Source organism: Vanessa cardui, chromosome 19 (genome assembly GCF_905220365.1).
Source record: "Vanessa cardui chromosome 19, ilVanCard2.1, whole genome shotgun sequence".
Lineage (NCBI taxonomy): Eukaryota > Metazoa > Arthropoda > Insecta > Lepidoptera > Nymphalidae > Vanessa > Vanessa cardui.
The window spans coordinates 8,922,663-8,942,954 of record NC_061141.1 but is presented as its reverse complement, the minus strand read 5'-3'; the positions used below and the strand labels follow the sequence as shown (position 1 = coordinate 8,942,954).

Below are 20,292 nucleotides of genomic sequence, written 5' to 3'. Positions count from 1 at the left end.
TAGACCACCTGATGATGGCATGTCCCTAGTGTATTACACTAGTTGGAGATATGTAGGGTGACTGCACCCTTCAATCGGACCATATAAGGACAAAGTACTTTTTGTTGTTTGGTGGTATCACTAACAATTGATAAAGGAGAATATGTACCACCTGTTTTATAATTATGCGACTCAGAGGAAACATTTACGGTGACATTGAATTACATACTCATACTTTCCATAAAAAAAAAAACATTCCATTATATATAATATTGTAAAAACGCTACATTTCTTAGCAGTTCTTGACGCGACTATTCGGAATTTAATAACGGTTCTTATTTAAATTAAATTATTTTTTCATGTTTGAAAAAATAATTTAGTTGCCAGTATCGATGTTCATGGAGTAGTCCTGATGGGCTGGTTGTATTTTCTAAAAACGTCTTTGAGTTATCAGCCGCGTTTGGAAAACAAGAACTGCTGCCGCAAATACAAAAAATGATAAATAGTATTCATCTTTAATCCTAGATTTCTTTTAGTGATAACAAATTAAGTATCTCACTCACTTAAACACCGATTTTGATTACATTATATTGATGTTGAGGTTATTATATTTATGACATGTGAAGTTGAAATTTTTGGACTTTAAAGTAAAAGTGCAATGCATAATATAAGAAATCACATTTTAGGGTGTTGGTTGTCATGTGTGAGGCAAAGAAAGTAGCCTATGTCCTTTCTTGCAGTTCAAGTTTGCATGAAGCAAAGCTAACCAAATTTTATCAAATTCGGCTCAGCGGTTTAGTCGTGATAGAGCACTGACAGGCAGACTTACTTTCATTAAATCAGAGTTCCTTTTATTAATTCATATTAATATAGATAATACCCCCATCACCGTTGTCACCTCAAAGTGTTTCATTCGACGGTCAGAAAGTCGAGGGCTCGGCGCAACCGAGAAACGCTGAAAGCATTCTTGCCACCATTCCACGCGGTCACGGTTTGTGCAGAAGATATTTTTAATATCTGTATATTATATTAAATTTATTCCCTTATGGAAGCACTATAATGCTATACATAATATACATTTTCTTTAATAAGGTAATTCGTAGTTAAATAAACAATAAGTAACTAATACGTTGCCTTAAACATATAACATATATCATAACCGATTACTCGGCAATCGCTTTAGATTTCGCGAAACTCTGTATCCGTCTAGACATAAATTGTAATAATATATATTATATTAATGTTCCTCAAAGTCAATACAATTATTCCACTTCACGTATAACTTGAACGTATGTCTATAATACATTTTTGTCATATTAATTGAAAATCGAATACCTATAAACTATTTCAAGAGTTCAGATTTGAAGTTCATCACATTCTCTCGTTTTTAACGCGAAAATCTCGCACAATCCTATAACTTCTAGTAATATATAGGATACTAGTCGTCGCAAGCGGCTTCACTCGCGTTGAGGGTTGGTTTTCTAATGTTAGGCATTCAGAAAAAAAAACAGGCTATGTCCTGCCTTGAAGTTCGAGCTTTGTTTGTTCAATGGTTTGATCTCAAAAAAGCAGCTGCCAGACAGAGTTGGATGTAAGTTAGTTGGACAGTATATATAAATAAAACGATACGAATATAAACGATTTAATCGTGCGTCTAAAACAATATTTTAGTATAAATACACTATCGACTTGATCTATCATTATAAATAATAATAACTCTGGGCGACACATGACTGCACGTAATATGTTTTGATCAATCAGTAATCCCTAACAAACGGTCCTCCGTTCTTCTTTATTCAGCGTGATAACATCGTACACGCCAGCGACAAAAACAAACTGTAAATATCAAAGTGTTGTTTTCTTTTTAATATATATTTGTTAATAATACCAATTTCGGGTTAACGAGTTAACTGCTTTTAATACAGATAGGTTACCTACCTTGATATTATAATTTCGAACTATGAACAAGACGAAGACATTTTCTTCTTATTTTATCTACACCTACAATATTCATTTCATTGACAATGTATATGTTTTTTTTTATCCTATTTACAATTTTCTCTGGATATACACTCAGCGGCAGAAAATGTGGCCCAAACTCTAAAATTCTTATAACATGCAATTTTGGTGTTGCGTATGAGAATTTTAAGTGGCAGCGTATCGTGGCGTTAGTTTTTGTTAATTTATGAGTTTCAAAGTTATAAAAAAAGGTTATTTGTTTAACGTAAGTGACACTTAACGTTATTAAGTGTAAAAACGCCCAAAACTCAGTTGAGTTAAAGTTCGATATTCAAACGGTCGTGCATTTAACCCTTATTGTTTTGTTTTAAATTTAATCTTTAGTCATTTTTCTTACTAAAAACTGAAAACTATGGCCTTAAGTTCAGCACAAATCGCTCAAGCTGTGTTACTTCGGATTCAAGGTTTAACGCAGCGTGAAATCGCTGTATCTTTAAATGTAGCACGTACAACTCTAAGATATGCCCTAAAAAGATACGATGAGACCGGCCTATACACGAGGAGACCAGGAAGTGGCAATATCAGATGCATATCAGCTCGAGATGACCGATTTATCATCCTCGCAATATTGAGAAATCGTTTCCTTACTGCGGGTGAAATAATGCAGCGTCTACAAACGACAAGAGGCGTCCGTGTAAGTGAGCGAACAATAAGAAGAAGAATGGAGGAACAAAACCTGCGTTCCCGAAGACCAGCACGAGGTCCAGAACTGCTCCGACACCATCGTGTAGCTCGACTTCAATTCGCTCGCGAACACGCTAATTGGACTCACGAGCAGTGGGCTAAGGTTCTGTGGACCGATGAATGCAGAGTAGCCTTAAGGCATCCAGATGGTCGCGAACGTGTGTGGAGAAGGCGAGGAGAAAGGTTTTTACCCACCACTACCTGGCAAACAGTGAGTTTTCATGGTGGCTCTGTTATGGTCTGGGCAGGAATAAGTTCAGACGCACGTACGGAGTTAACAATAATCGAAGGTCGCTTAACAGCAGTGCGATACATCGAAGAGGTCCTCCAAGAACATGTTCTACCATACATGGAATTTATTGGAAGCCAGGAATTTCTTTTAATGCACGATAATGCGCGACCTCACACAGCATTTTGCGTGAATAGCTACCTATCGGAGGTAGGAATTTCAAAATTGGACTGGCCAGCACGAAGTCCGGATTTAAATCCAATAGAACATGTATGGGACATGCTTAAAAGACGCATCAGATCCAGCATCAACCCTCCAGAGTCTACCAGTGATTTAAAAACCGCCTTGATAACCGCCTGGGAAGAAATACCCCAGGTTGACATAAAAAACATTATTAAATCCATGCCTGATCGCATGCAGGCAGTCATCAAGGCTAGAGGAGGCAATACCCGGTATTAATTTTAAGTCCCGTAAGTTTTTGTAATTTTTTTTTTAAACTTTCTTTTGTTTATTTTTTTCCAATTTTAGAGTTATTTGTTATTTTTAAGATAAAAAATTAATTAATTGAGGTATTACTTTTTTTTTACTAAATATTCACTTTAATACCTTTAAATTTTATGTACAAAAAAAAATACCCCTATTTCGTGTTTAATTTTGATGTTTAACCACATTATGTGTTTGGGCCACATTCTGTGCCGCTGAGTGTATTTAGTAGCTTACAGTGGTTTGGGACCATAATAAGCTAGTCAAACATTACATCATAGCAAAAACATACTCATATAACAAGAGTAGGTGACTAGCATAAAGATAGATAGATAGATAGATAAAAACTTTATTGCACTCCAAATCTTATAAAATAACAGTACATATAAAATGGTTAATTACAGAGAATTGAAGGCAAGGGCGGCCTTATCACTAAAAGCGATCTCTTACAGGCAACCCAACAGATGAGGACAACATATTTTGTAAAGAAGGTAGTGCATAGTTATATTATGATGCATACATATTATACAATCGATATTTGATTTAATATAAAATTACATATAAAGAAAACGTAAAATAAACATACATGCAAATACCTGTACATATATATATACACATACATATATATCTACATAAATAAATATATACATACATATAAATATATATATATATAAAAAAAATAAAAAAAAAGGAATAGTTACGAAGACATATAATGATGTTTGACTCGACTTTTAAATATATTTAAGGACTGTGACATCCTAATGTCATGTGGGAGCGCATTCCATAATTTAATCGATCTGACAGTAAAAGAATCATATCTGACAGTAAAAGAATCAATAAAGGTACATATACATAAATAGTTTTAAAGATAGGAATAGTCTATTTTAATGAAACTGTAAATTTTATAAACCTAGGCGATTTCTTAGAACATAGCCGGTGAAGACATCTTCGTATCGACGATACATATACCACATCAGCAGCATGCAATCTGATAGATGGGTAGCTTTCGTCACAAATTGGGTCTAAAACGTCGGGGTCATCCTATGATGCGCCGGTGTGGACGACCTTGATACCTTCATCAGAGAGATTGGATTGAGGCGGCTAGGGACCGAGATTGACGTAAAGGACCTTGCCTAACAGTGGGTTCAATAAAAGTTCGTAGTTTATTTACGATTTGTAAATCAGAACACAGTCACTAAGTGAGTGATATGATTTATTAGCTGTTCTGATGTATAAAATGATTAAAAAAAAAACAACAAACATAAATTAACGTTTGTATCACAGGCAATCATAAAACAATGAGCTATTATGTTGTGTAATTTCAATAATGAGTATTGTTACGATACTTCGTAATATACAAATGAACAATATCTAGAACCCTATTTTTAATATTGTTACGTATCTGCGTACCGATATATATTATTTACTTACATTTTAATTTGACCAATATTAAATCCTCGATCTTTCGTTCTACGGCAAGAGCTTCGAAAAATTAACGTTATTTATTTGATCACAATAAAATAAAAATGTCATCAACCCAAAAGCTTTTCCTGTTGAAAATGTATCTAAGGGTGGCAAAAACCCACGGAAAGTAGAAATTTACGAACTGAACGACAGTGGTCTTCCATTTGAATGCACCAATGGACATTATTTACGCCTAGAACACGCGTATTTATTAGTGATCATCAAAATAAAATGTATACAGTATATTATAACCTTGATTAACTTTTTAATGCCTAATGCCTATGGCCCACCGGCTACTTATAACCTCTGCTTATAATATACAGACAAAATTTGATTAGGAATATTTATAGGGTATTTCACACATATAAACAAATATAATAAAGACAAGTTAATTCATCGGTGTATATTTTTCAGTAACACCAAAAACCATTAGTTAGACATAAAAAAAACAATAAATAATTAAAAAAACTATACTTCTCTTTTATTTAAGATCTAAAAAAGGAAAATCAAAAATATTACAATAAAGAAAATTTTGCAATAAAACATGCAAATATTAATAAGCGCTGCACAATGGCTCAATACAATTTTATTTTGACTGGCTCGCTCGATTTGATTTTGACTTGTGCCCTATTAAATATAAAAAGTTCAGATACCACCATAGACCATACTCATGTATAATACATTATAATTTTAAAGCTTGTGTACAATTAAAGTGGCCTAGGAAAAGTTAATAGCATTTAAAAAACAACAATTACCTCTATATCACCATTATATGACATAAAATAACTATTAAGTAATGAATATATGTAATTAAATCACAATCACTATTCATCTCCAATTTATTTTCATTATTAATTTGTCATTATATTCTATACTGTTTCTTTTGGACTGGTTTAAGGTATTTCATTTATTTTGAAAAAAAACTAAATTAAATACATATAAGAAACTTTTTAGTAAATACCATCCGATTAGCAAGCTACAATTGTTTTGATGTATTATCACCATTTTTTATAACTATGTATTTGAATCAAGTATTTTTAATTTTTTTATGTATTTTCTTTTGTGAAAATTACCTACATAAATTATTTGTTTTAAGTATTTATATGTACCCATTGTTTAATAAATCAATAAAATATGATTGTATTTTCAGCTTTTTATTGTTTCTCTTAACTTGTAAATAAAAATGTAACAAATACTTTTTGAGAGGAAGCTTTCATTTTTTATAGTGTACAATATAAAGAAACAAAGTGCTCTAAAGAATTATTTTGCCTTCAAATTGATCTCATTACATTTTTAGTTTAGAGGTCAAAATTGATTGAATATTCTACAATACTGGAGTAAATATTTATTTCCCTTTTAATATTATCCACGTAGCCAAATAAGAATTTTGGCTGCGATCCACGCCTCAATAAGAGAGAGGAGACGTAATAAAAACAAACAAAATCTGACCTTTTGTGAATTCTTTGTAACATAATCTCACAATTACCTTGTCTCCTGGAATGTTTTTCGCCGACATGGTGCGTCACCTTCCAGTCCTTTTATCCGACGTCGTCTTGGGGACGATTTATCCAAAGAAAGGAGCTCAATGTTGCTGCGGCAGCCCAGCATACGACACAAAACACTTCACTTTATCAATCACTCGACCATCATCACTGATAGAACGTCGCATTAAAACCACAAACACAATAACCGAGCCATCTTTTGGCGTTGTAATTAGCACGATTTCCCATTGAGATTCATCGGTACAAATAATTTTTCATATCACAACACACAAACACAGCGACTGACAGAAGCTAACTTGATTGAGGTTGACGGAAAATGGCGAGAGATGGTTACTGCTTCCCCCCTCATCCCGCGCATGCTATAGTTTGGTCACTTTTATTTCTAAATGTTTTTCTAGATGGCAGCACACTTGAATACAAACTGAAGTAGCATCTATAGATGTACAATTACTTCTAACAGATGGCGTTATAATCTAAATAATATAAAAGAGTCGTATTAATGACTGAATTTCCATATTTTAATTACTTGTAAATGAAATTACAAGTTATAAAAATGTACTATATAAATAGTATACTATTTTACATGTTGTAGTACTATTAATGATGTAGGTACACAAGTAAACAATATATTTTATTTCATAGAGTTACTTTAAAAAATATGTATTATATATTACTACTATTTTGTGTCCTTTTGAATTATTTAGGTAACGTATACGGTAGAGAAAATACTTCACAACAATATTATAAAAACTATTAAAAGACTTAATTTATTTATTTTGTCAATAATTGTTATCAATATACTTTTTGAAGCGGTGCTAAGTGGCAATTTATATATAGTTTAATGTGTTACTTTCCTATTTTTTACGGAGAGTATACGTAATAAATTGAAAAATACTAAAACGTATTATAGGTTTTTAGTAATTTGAGGTTTATGATTACTCAAAGACATCTGTTTACAATTTATTTTTAAAAATACACTCTTATATTCATAGTAAATTTTCTGTATTAGCCGAGCCTCAGCCTATTTGCTAGTGGTAAGTTTTTAGCAAATGGCAACACAAATGTTGGCCGCTTTCAAGTTTTAGTTGTCGGCCGCGCATCAAACGCCACTGTTGCCGCCATTGTTGTTTCATTTCGCAAAATGGCGGATGGAGGCGTGGATATAGATTTATACGCCGATGATATAGAATCTGACTTTAATAGACAAGTAAGTTTACCTTATTCTTTTAGAATTACGATAATTTTACATTATTACATGAAATTAAATAATGTTATATTGTAAATATTTTTAATAAATGAAAAAATGCAATGCGTTTCAGGATGATTTTGGAGGAGAAAATGTCGACTTATATGACGACGTTTTAGCAGCACCTACAGCGAAACCAGAGGACGGAGATGGGCCACCGAACTCAGCGGCACCGCAGCACCCTCACCCACCAGAAGAAACAAATGGTACCGCTCCTTACCATAACAACGCACCCAGCCACGGGCATCATGGCCGCCGCTTCCAACTTTACGTCGGCAATTTAACCTGGGTTTGTACCTGATTTTCTCTTTAAATATAAGTGTAAATATAGGACATATTATTTTAATTAACTACTTTTAATAATTTTTAAATATCTGATATTACAAAACAGATATTTTGCCGGGACTGCCATCTTGAAAAATGTTAACCTTTTAATCGATTTTTAGAATCACCTACTCGCGTTATCAAATGTTTTAATAAATTAATTATCCGGTTCTTAGTACCATTAAGTATCAAAATAATGTAAAACCATCCGATGTAAAGTTCATATTATTTGTCAACTGTTATACGAATTTTAGCTTTAATTACAGCTTTCGTTGTTATTGATAAAAAAATATAAGGCTACGTATTTTACAATAATTCAATCAATTTATATTTTGATATAGAATATTTCTGTAATCTTGAAGGATTAAGATTGAAGTTCAAAAAATATATAATAATAATTTCGACGATGACTAGGTATATGTGAATATTAAGTTTTGTTAATCTATATTCACATACTTACATATTCTATGTGGGAAACTGTTATTATTATACGTCTAACATTGTTTCCACATAATCTCATACAATCTAAGTGTATTAAGTGTATTTATTTATAAGATGGCAGTCCCAATGATGAATAACCAAATGAAGCTGACTGTCTTTGTATTCCTAAGAGTTCCTACTAGTTGTTAACTACACATATTGAATGAAATTGAATAAATCTTGTAATTGTTTTGTAACATACTTTTGGTTTTTAATCTGTAATTGATGTTATTTCTTTACTCACATGTTACTCTTAGCTTAATAATAGCAAAAAAGTTGTTTATATATTAATTGTATGTTTGTTTTTAGAATGAAATAATCTTATAGTACTACAAACATATATGAAATATAGATACCAAATTAATAGAGTTTTTAAATTAATATATTGTGTACGCTGATAGAATCACTATGTGTCTAAAATTCTGCATGTAAATTAAAGTTTGTATGTTATAAAACATGGACACAAGAGATGATGAATTGTATTATGTGAATGGTTTCATTTGGCTATTTATTACAAGTAAAATGTGCCATTTTGTTTTAAACAAAAACTAAACATTATGGTACTTTAAATATGTTATAAGTTACTGTTTGGCTATATATTTACGTAAATTCTACTATGATGAAATATTTCTATAATTACATTGATATAGCAACATCATAATTGAACATTTTAATTAACAAAAGCCTGATAGTTTTTGGCATAAGCATCAGATGATAGAGGCAGAAGCAAATAGAGTTCCTGTATTTTGATAGTGAAATGTAGATATATAATATATAAGTATGTTTAGGTATGGAGAACTTATTGTTTATCAGTATTTGAATACTAGAATTATTAAGATCTCATGTTATTATTTTATGATTTTTTTTTTTTAATATGGAATCAAAATTTTATTGATGTGTTTTTAATTTCACATATTCTTATGTTTATGATGGTGCTATATCAATATTTTTTAGCAAAAACAGGCAAGTCGATACCTATCTGTGATACTTAGCTGTGACATATAAACATAGTTGTTTTTCAGTATAAATTTTGTGAAATATTGAATCTTGTTTTTGCTTTTTTAGTTTACAATATTAATTTTTAATGTTGGTTAGATAAGATTTTTAATATTTTGTTATCATTGCAATTAAAAAAATACTATAAAATTAGTAAGGAAACAAACTAAGATTGGTCTTATTGCGTTTATTTATAGTCGGTAAAGGTGTGTTTTTTTTAATCATACCATAGTGTTTTAAATTCTGCACTTCACAAACTTGTAGAATAGTTTCTTTTTTTTTAATTCTTTCATTTTGTTTTAACACATTGAGAAATATATTAGTAATTATAAAAAGGAAAGAGATATTTATTTATGTATTGAAATGATATATGTTATGGTTTGTATAAGCTATTCTGTAGCTCAAAGCGAAATTCATGTCTGCAATTTTTTGATAAATATCAATGTTTATTATTATTTGTATAAATTACAAAAATATTTATATGACAAGTTTCACTCATAAGTGTTGAGTTTTATCAAACAATCCATAACAGAAGTTTATAAATATCACTTTTTAAATATCTCATGTCAACTAAATGATTGTTTTGTGGTTAAAGTATGTTTTTGGAATGGAATTTGAATGTATATTTTATTTGGAAGGATGTTATAAATGATGATGGATGAGAGCTAGTCGCATTATATATTTATATAAAAAAATACTTCCATTAGGCATATAAAAACCCTAAAGATATGTAATTCCATGAGCTGTTGCTTTATTTTCAAAAAATGTTAAAAACATTTTGCAAGCAGATTGTATTTTGTCTATAGCGTTACACCGGAACCGTGTTAGTTTTAAAATATCTTTATTATATTTAGAACTTGTTTAATTAGATACATTCTGTTGAGGGAACTATGTATCAATGAATTTGATGGTAAGGCTGCATTTATATAAGAAGCGATTGATTTGCTATAAAATTGCATTGTTTTGGAATCAGAATATTGGGTAGAATGTGGCTGCATGTCAAATACAAATTAATATCATTACCAAAATTCTGATTTTTCATAAATACTATATAATCTACATTTTTCTTTATCAGGTTACATCAAGGTAAGAATTTTAAACTTGTAAACTGTAGCTCTCTGTCTAAAATTCGTATATCGACTGTTTTTTGTCTCTGTTGAATAAGTGTAATATTTATTTACTTAATCATATTGTATATATTTAAACTAGTAATGGTTTAGATATAAGCCATTATTGGTGTATTTCTCTATTTCGGTGCGAAAAGATTATTGTTACGTTATATACTTTTGTAAATAATTGTTGATATGAGGCCGTGAAAATATTTTTAATGTTAATTTAAAATAAATATTAAATCATTGTCACTATATGATTGAGGTGGGAAATAGGGTAACTAGCATTTTGATTATCTAATAACTTTGTTACGCGCGTTCGATAAAATCTACAAAATGTACAAATTGTTATAAGGAAATACGATTTGTACTACATGATGTTAAAACCGATTGTTTATTCAAAATAAGTTCATTGTATCGAACAAACTAATGATTTATTGTGAGTAATTAACTTCATTAATCCTGTTAAAATATTACGTTAATGTTTGATTTTTCAATAAAACTGAAACTAATGTCTAATTTAATCTTCGCCTTAGTACTTAACCACTTAAATAGTTAAATTAATAAATTAAATTATAAAGATCTCAATTCTTTTATAAAATGTTAAATAATTTATAAAATAAGTACATTGTTAATAGAATTGTAAAATTTTCCTCCTTCCCTGTTATTGAAGGAAAACATATCCATCCGGCTTGTTTAAATTGCAGTATGTTAACTGCTTTTTTTTCTTTAATATATCATTAATATGATAATAACGAAAGATGTGATGATGAAAATAAAATTATGGTTAAAAATAAAACTGTTTCCTTTCGACCCAATATTTTCCTAACGTGGAAATCAAATGAGAGTAAACAATGAAAATGTCCAAAGTCAATTTGAATGTAAGGGTTATGCTAGGTTACGAAAGATTGGCGTGAAAGTAGAATGATTTATATTGTCTATAAAATAACTTACGATATACCGAATATGATAGGAACACGTAGCATTCTATCGAAGTTAGTGCAGTTCAAAAATCGCGTTGTAAAAAGTACTCGTAGGGCTAAAATTTCGGAGTTATTACCTATATCGAGCTATTGCGACAAAGGCATTCGAGGCACAGTCAAGTATGTATTTTATATTTCGCTACACATACAACGTGATAGCTTTTTCCTGAGTTTTGGATACGTATTTTTCAGTGGGCGACAGATCAAGATATTGCTAACGCGATCGCCGATATCGGCGTCACGGATTTTCAAGATGTCAAGTTCTTCGAAAACAGGGCAAACGGACAGTCGAAAGGTTTCTGCGTCATATCGCTGGGTTCCGATCAGTCCATCAGGGTGGTCATGGATCGGCTCCCGAAGAAAGAGATTCACGGTCAGCATCCCGTCGTGACATTACCCACTAAACAGGTACATATCAAATAAGTATGTTCAGAATTTATCTTTGATATTAATTAAATGTAATGGCTATAAATTATGAAGCATAGATTTTTTTTAGAGAATTTAGATCAACACTTTTGTGATAAGTTTAATACAGAAATCATTTGGAATGTCATAGGCTGATATTGATTATTATCACTTAACTAGTTAGTGTAAATAAATTAATTACAGAGTTTGCTACTGCAAATTCTACTGAATAACACAAAAAAAATCTTAATTTCCTTATCAAATTACTGACATAATGCAAGCATACAAGTTGCAAGTAAAGATTATTTTAGCAGACAGTATTCAACAATATTATAAGATTATTGAGGAAATTATGTATAATGTTTTCAATTAGTAATAAAAAACAGAGAAGTCAAAAAGTTTGCATCCTTATATAAATCAATAGTAAGAGATTTATCCTCCTAGATGTTGTTGTCATGTGGACGAAATCGAGAAAAGAGCAACAAACTATTTAATTAGTAATAAACAGTCTCAGATTATGCAATCAGTGCTAAAAATCGAATTCTTTTTGTCTCAATTACTTAATTAAATTTATCTATTTCTTTTCTTTTTCTTTATCGAGTTTTTATTAGTTTTTAACTTTAATTGTATTTCATAGGCTTTGAACCAGTTTGAAAGCCAGTCTAAGACAAGGTCTACCCCACCTGGACCCAACCCTGGCATGAGAGGACCTCATCCTGGTGGACCACCTGGACCACACCCTGGAGGTAATAATAAATATCATTATTAAATAATTATGATTAAAAAATAAGTTTTACTATAACAGAAATAATTATGATTGAAAGACTCAAGTGGTATATAATCTTAGTTTCCTTTTACATCATACCACCCACCCAAATGAAAACAGCAAGTATCTCTTTTAGTGTCAATATCTATGGGTGATGACAACAATTAACCATTAGGTGGCAGATATGATGGTCTGCTTATGATATTTTAGTTTATAATAAAAAATATGATTATAAGTAGTTTTTTCTTAGATTGGACTGTTATTATTTAATATTTAGAGTAAAATATAGTAAAAATGTTAAAATTTATAAGAAAATAATTGAACAACATAACAATATATTTTTTTGTAAACATAAACTATTATAAGATACTATTGGTCAAAATGTAAACTAACAATCTATCAGCAATGCATCGATCTCCAGAATTCTTCGGCGGTGGACCAAACGGACCGGGGCCCAACGGCCCTCGTATGATGATGCCTGGTCCTGGTCCTCATCACCAGCTCCGTGGACCCCCGCCAGGGCCTCACGGACCCCCGCCTCATCATATGCCACAGCATCAGGGACCACCACCGCATCACATGCCACCCCATCAAGGTCCACCACCCCATCAGGGACCACCACAGCATAGGCCACCCATGCAGGTACGATTTTATTTGCAAGAATGGTAATAGTTATCATGTTTCAAAAGATTTTTATACAAGCACATTTTTGATTGTTTACAATAGAATAGTTTAAGTAGAACACTGCCCAAAGAAATTTATTTCAATTTTGGCTTTCATCATAATAAGAGACAGGCTTAACATTTTGTATGTTTGAATTTTCCATATTTCATTCATATTTTTTATTTCATGTAGCATCAAAAATTATTTAATCTATACATTAATGACTGGCAGCTGGATTATCTAAAATTAATTTGTACTATATGGTATAAATGTTTTAAATAAAAATATTTGTATTCAGTTCCAAGGGCCGCCTCAGATGCAACGCGCTCCTGGAGGTCCCGGAGGGCCGGGCGGCCCGGGTCCCGGGCCCGGCCCGCGCTCCGGCCCCGAGTGGCCGCGCCCGCACCACATGCCCGCGCCCGCGCCGCAGTACGGCCCGCCGCAGCACCAAATGCCGCACCAGATGCCGCCGCCGCACGCTGTAAGTGTCCTTTAAACTAATCATTATAAGAACACAGCTTAAACTGTATAAATAATTATATTTAGAAATGTATTGCTGTAAATTGGTGGTAGGGCTTTGTGCAAGCCCGTCTGGGTTGGTACCACTCATCAGTTATTCTACCGCCAAATAACAGTACTCAGTACTGTTGTGTTCCGGTTTGAAGGGTGAGTAAGCCAGTGTAACCACAGGCACAACGGACATAACATCTTAGTTCCCAAGGTTGGTGGCACATTGACGATGTAAGGAATAGTTAATATTTCTTACAGCGTCATTGTCTATAGGTGATGGTGACCACTTACCATCAGGTGGCCCATATGCTCGTCCGCCAACCTATTCCATAAAAAAAAAAAAAAAAACAAAACAAGTTATATATAGCATAACTTTTAAGACTTCTTGTTATTGCTTGTTTGTTAAATTATTGTAACATGTATATATACATTAAGTTAATTTTTTTAAACAGCCTCCTGGCCAAGGCATGCCGCCTCCCCATCACCAACTTCCGCCGCACCAGCAGGGACCTCCTAGGGGACCTGCACCATTACCGCAACACCCAGGTAACGTTTTTGATTTGATTTACCGAAAGTTGTTCATGAATATTAATTCACTTTTGAATCGGGATTTTCAGTCGAGATGGCCCAGTGGTTAGAACGCGTGCATCTTAACCGATGATTGCAGGTTCAAACCCTGGCAAGCACCGCTGATTCATGTGCTAAATTTGTCTTTATAATTCATCTCGTGCTCAGCGGAGAAGGAAAACATCGTGAGGAAATCTGCATGTGACAAATTTCATAGAAATTCTGCCACATGTGTATTCTACCAACCCGCATTGGAACAGCGTGGTGGAATATGTTCCAAACCTTCTACTCAAAGGGAGAGGAGGCCTTTAGCCCAGCAGTGGGAATTCACAGGCTGTTGTTGTTGTTGAATATTAACTCGATGGTTTCTTAAATTGATGATATTATATAATGATTTTTGTTTGATGCAGGCGTAGGTGGTGCACCGGCGCCTCATGTGAACCCAGCTTTCTTCAGCCAACAGCCTCCTGTGCAACCTGCACCGCAAGTGCAACCGCCACAGCCTACACCGCAAGGTTAATACAAATATATTAAAATATCTCAAATTACATGCCCACCAATTTCAACATTTGATAATGACTTTATAACATAACTGAATTGCGTATATTTTTATTTAATTATTCATTATCAAAATCAAAATCAAAATAAACTTTATTCAAGTAGGCTTTTATAAGCACTTTTGAATCGTCATTTTACAATTAAGTGAAGCTACCACCGGTTCGGAAAGTAGATTCTACCGAGAAGAACCGGCAAGAAACTCAGTAGTTACTCTTTTTTAACATTTAAAAAATACAACGTCATGTTAATTAAATACAATTATTTCAATTAATGTATCCTGCTTGGAAGTCAACAGGTATTAACTCCACGCTTTTTTATCATCTACAAAATCTTGTATCGAATAGTATGCTTTTTCTACCAATGTATTTTTAACAAACGATTAGTATTGTGAAGCGTATTCGCGTAATATTATCTTTTAATTTCTGATTAAGGTATTTTTAATCAAGGTGCTCCATACGGTCACCCGGCTCATGGTGCACCACCTCCGACGCAAGGGCCACCACCCGGCGCACGACAACCTTATGGAAGACCACCGACGGTAGGTTACATCTTATAACAAAATCAAATCATTTTGCATACATATACTGCTGCTAAAATACCAAAATATTTTGGTATGACATTGAGGGTTCATATGCATATTCGGACGACCTCCATGGTCGAGTGGTATGTACACCGGTTTTCATGGGTACGCCACTCTGAGGTCCCGGGTTTGATTCCCGGCCGAGTCGATGTAGATTACCATTAGTTTTCTGTGTTGTCTTGGGTCTGGGTGTTTGTGGTGCCGTCGTTACTTCTGATATCCATAACACAAGTGCTTCAGCTACTTACATTGGGATCAGAGTAATGTATGTGATGTTGTCTCATATTTATTTATTATATTATTATTATTTATTATTATTATATATAATAACTTTTTCTTTTTTATGTAGAGCTACCCTGCTGGCGTCGAAGCGCGACCGGCACATCACGCGGCACCGCTCGGTCCTCACGCGCCCCCACACGCGGCACACGCACCTCACCCGACGCATCCGCCACATCCGGCCATCAGTGAGGCTGAGTTCGAAGAAGTTATGAGTCGCAATAGAACCGTGTCGTCCAGCGCTATTGCGAGAGCCGTCAGCGACGCAGCCGCAGGAGAATACGCGTCAGCTATTGAGACGCTCGTCACTGCCATTTCGTTGATCAAACAGAGCAAGGCAAGTTATTGTTCCTTTTTTTCTTAGCATCTTTTATATTATTACTATTTACTATACATATATGGATAGGTACATATAATGGCTACTATTTTTATTAAAAACAATATCGTTAACATGTATTGTTTATGAATATTACTGTAAATCGATACTGGCAATAAAACTATATGATTGTTATTTAGACCTTGCTTTCGGTATAAATCATGGTCGAGATGGCCCAGTGGTTAGAACGCGTGCATCTTAACCGATGATTGCGGGTTCAAACCCAGGCAAGCACCTCTGTTTCATGTGCTTAATTTGTCTTTATAATTCATCTCGTGCTCGGCGGTGAAGGAAAACATCATGAGGAAACCTGCATGTGACAAATTTCATAGAAATTCCGCCACATGTGTATTCCACCAACCCGCATTGGAACAGCGTGGTGGAATATGTTCCAAACCCTCTCCTTAATGGAAGAGGAGGCCTTAACCCAGCAGTGGGAAACTTACAGGCTGTTACTTTACTTTACATGGCAAAAAGTGTGCATAAACACCGTATTAATGTATAACAATATGATACAGGTGGCCCACGATGACCGCTGCAAGATCCTAATCTCATCACTACAAGACACGCTGCACGGCGTGGAGACCAAGTCGTACGGCGGCGAGCGGCGGCGCTCGCGCTCGCGGGAGCGGGACGCGCGTGCGCACCACCGCGCACCGCGACGCCGGGAGCGCTCCGCCTCGCGCTACCGGGACCGCTCGCGCGACCGCGACGACCGCGACCGGTACTGACGAGCGCAGCTGTTGCATGCTCTGCACATTCAAGTCATCTTATGCCATCTCCATTATCGAACGACTTAAATCCAAACGAGATAAGACCTCCCGTGCCTTAAATTAATAAAATGAAATGAGGGTGTCGAATTACTAGCTAGTTATCTTACGCGCAATATTCGATTGTTCATGTATCCACGGTTTGAAATTGGTGCCTTGAATTCAACGACGCGCAATGTTTTATAAGTATTGTGTACTACGTTTTAGTAAGCACCCTGGGTTGTAATCTCCAGATATTCAAGAGAGTTATATTCAATTCAATGTAATCACTTGATTACAGGTACAGGGAAAGGTCGAGGGATCGGGAACGCGACCGTGATACGTAAGGCTTAGAAATTAGAAAATTCGATAAAACAAACGATTCAACATCCCTCTATATCCACAACGAATTCATTAAAAATAAAAACATTTGTATCATTTTAAAGTAGCTCTTTAATCATTATTTTTTATTCCCAGGTATTACAGAGATTATCGCGAGAGGGAACGCGACAGGTCCAGGTCAAGGGATCGTGAACGTACCGATCACTACAATAGAGGACACAGTCGAGAAGAGAGGTGAGACTTCATTGAAATTGATCTGTATAAATGTACAAGGTCACTTTGCAAAATGCAACAGGAATAGTTTACAACGTTTAAATGGTTATTAACTCCTTGACGACCTCCATGGTCGAGTGGTGTGTACACCGGTTTTCATGGGTACGCCACTCTGAGGTCCCGGGTTCGATTCCTGGCCGAGTCGATGTAGATTGCCATTGGTTGTCTCTGTTGTCTTGGGTCTGGGTATTTGTGGTACCGTCGTTACTTCTGATTTCCATAACACAAGTGCTTCAGCTACTTATAGTACGACACAACTTAGATGTCGCATCGGGAAAATTCGTAAAACCGATCACATCCGAATTGAGTACGCTATCCCAAATTATCAATATTTATTTCTCACGCGAATATGATCTTTGCACAAACGTAATAACTTGTAATATCACATGACCTAATATATTCGTCAATTTGACGCGTCGATTTACTTGCACTTGCTTTCTCTGACGCGTGAATCTATAGCGACGAATAGCGCCGAATATCGCGATAGGGAGCTATTTCTATTGGTCGTATAAATCGGCAGTAATCGGTTTTATTTTCATTCCTTTGTATTTTCCGATGCTACATCTAATTTGTGTCGTACTATACATTGGGATCAGAGGATAATGTATGTGATGTTGTCTCATATTTATATATTTAAACTTTTTATAGGCCACGCAAGTCTCCCGTGGAGCCGGCCGCTGAGGCGGGGGCGGGCGACGCGAGTAGCGCCAAGAGCCGCACGGCGGCCGCGCCCTACTACGACGAGCGGTACCGCGAGCGACGCGACCGCGACCCGCCGCCCGCCGACCGCGACCGCGACCGCGACCGCGACCACCGCCGCGACGCGCGCCACTAGACCCGCGAGCCACGTCACCAGTCACTTCTCGGATAGCAATAAAAGTAGTAAAGTAACAGCCTGTAAATTCCCACTGCTGGGCTAAAGGCCTCCTCTCCCTTTGAGGAGAAGGTTTGGAACATATTCCACCACGCTGTTCCAATGCGGGTTCGTGGAATACACAATAGGCAGAATTTCAATGAAATTTGTGCAGGTTTCCTCACGATGTTTTCCTTCACCGCTGAGCACGAGATGAATTATAAAGACAAATTAAGCACATGAATCAGCGGTGCTTGCCTGGGTTTGAACCCGCAATCATCGGTTAAGATGCACGTGTTCTAACCACTGGGCCATCTCGACTCACCGGATCCATCTTAACCGGATAGCAATAATCGATCTAATTCAAATTGCGTACGCGTGACGCGCAATATTTGTAGCGTTCCCGCCGTCACTGGGTCGGTTGTTTTGCCCATCAAAATAGCTGTAGGCCGAAGCAGCATTAGACTGGCAAACGAAATGTTTGTGTCTGCTTCAATTGTGTTTCAACGTACTGATGTTCACAGTGTTATTCTTTCTTATATTGCAATTTTGGTGTGCTCCTCCTATGCAGTGTCTTCGGTTTCGTTGTATTAACATGGATATTTTGCAACGTCCATAAAGTATTTTCCTTGTGAAATTCCTTTAATTAACTTTATATTAAATAGCTCATTTGAAATTTCATTCATTACTCAAACCCTACTTTTGAAATTACAAAATTGTTATTTAGTTTTCATAACGCCATGTACATGCTGATGTTGTTGTTTTTTTTTAATGTTAATTATGATTGTCCTTATGTGAGTTTGAGTTAATTTATATAGAATTGAACAAATATAATTGTGTTGTTTTCTATAGTATTTCCGCAGACGCATTCATTTTTGTTCGTTATGCACTTAAAGTTGCGCATACGCACTAAATATGACACTACAGTAACAAATAAATAATGTTAACAAATTCCGGCGCCACACATTAATCGCGTTAAACAAACAAGCATATTGCAATGTCAAGAAATATACAAATTTTAACGTTAATGATATGTTTGTTAGAAAGCATAAGCCTCATACATAGTCATACAAATATGGATTTGTACGTATAGATAATACGTACTAAATGGGTGACGCCGGCTTAAATACCATTCTCTAAATGGAAATGAACAACATTCCAACAGAGGTTCTTTTAACCTAAAATTGACACCAAATCTAATATATTTGTGTGAAGAAAGTAACTTTAAAGATTTCTTGAGAGTTGTAAATCTATATTTTATTGAGTAAGTTTGATATTCGGGAGGAATATCAAAGTTATTTAAATAAGTACTAATTAGATGTTAGTTAGGTACGTAGAATTAAGAATTTAAGTATGGATTTGTTCCATATATATTGTGACACTGATTTTTAGGGCTTATTTCCTGAATAAATAAATTTATCATTAAGAATTTGTTTTATTTCGATGTTTTCTTCATTTTTTATTCTAGTCCTAACAATTCATTAATTAATCTTATGACGAGTGTTGTGGTTTTATTATACTAAACTATAATTCATAATATTATACCTAGTAAATGGTAATATCTTATTGTAAGTAAATATTTACACTTAATGCATATTAACAGTTGAAAATGATTATAAGGAAAACGAGACACGAATATGGAGTTACTTAAATACAGTAGTTTCTTTATGTGCAGTAGTGTTCAATTTTAATTTTATTTTTCGTGTAAAGTATGTATTATATTTATTCAAGCGGTTACACGACCGTTGTATTTTTCTTATTCTTTTTTTGAAAGCCACTCGTAAAAAAGTTACGTTTAAAGCCTGTCTGAAAATTGAGTTTTTGAGGACAGAAAATGTGCTTTAGATCGTTATAAAAATGCTCTAGATTAATT

The 20,292-nt window shown here is 34.4% G+C and overlaps 2 protein-coding genes across 5 annotated transcripts in view; one reads left to right on the top strand and one right to left on the bottom strand.

Moving 5' to 3' along the window:
- Window positions 1-6,698, bottom strand: part of LOC124537805 (ubiquitin-like protein 3) — a 161,033-nt gene extending 154,335 nt beyond the window's left edge. Inside the window, exon 1 of the mRNA XM_047114715.1 lies at window positions 6,345-6,698. Within this exon, the coding sequence (XP_046970671.1) occupies window positions 6,345-6,374 (30 nt within the window). The 5' untranslated portion in view covers window positions 6,375-6,698. The remainder of the gene's footprint in view (window positions 1-6,344) is intronic.
- Window positions 6,699-7,408: 710 nt separating this feature from the next.
- Window positions 7,409-19,845, top strand: LOC124538040 (cleavage and polyadenylation specificity factor subunit 6). Of its 4 annotated transcripts, none has more exons than XM_047115048.1 (14): window positions 7,409-7,567; window positions 7,680-7,895; window positions 11,691-11,906; window positions 12,541-12,649; window positions 13,091-13,311; window positions 13,631-13,813; window positions 14,295-14,388; window positions 14,820-14,924; window positions 15,399-15,505; window positions 15,897-16,163; window positions 16,721-16,926; window positions 17,253-17,294; window positions 17,429-17,527; window positions 18,215-19,845. In XM_047115048.1, the coding sequence occupies exons 1-14, from the start codon at window positions 7,502-7,504 to the stop codon at window positions 18,399-18,401; spliced, it is 2,118 nt and encodes a 705-aa protein (XP_046971004.1). In that variant the 5' UTR covers window positions 7,409-7,501; the 3' UTR covers window positions 18,402-19,845. The 4 variants fall into 4 exon arrangements, with proteins under 4 accessions (XP_046971004.1, XP_046971003.1, XP_046971001.1 ...); XM_047115047.1 differs by having other exon boundaries at window positions 13,073-13,311; window positions 15,414-15,505; XM_047115045.1 differs by having other exon boundaries at window positions 13,073-13,311.
- The last annotated feature ends 447 nt before the right edge of the window (window positions 19,846-20,292 follow it).

Excerpts from the sequence above, each read along its gene's own strand:
- LOC124538040 (XM_047115045.1), top strand. The coding sequence starts at position 7,502 with ATGGCGGATGGAGGCGTGGATATAGATTTATACGCCGATGATATAGAA. Across the intron at positions 12,650-13,072 it reads ACCTGGACCACACCCTGGAG|CAATGCATCGATCTCCAGAA; the intron begins GTAATAATAAAT and ends ACAATCTATCAG. Across the intron at positions 16,927-17,252 it reads GACCGCGACGACCGCGACCG|GTACAGGGAAAGGTCGAGGG; the intron begins GTACTGACGAGC and ends ACTTGATTACAG.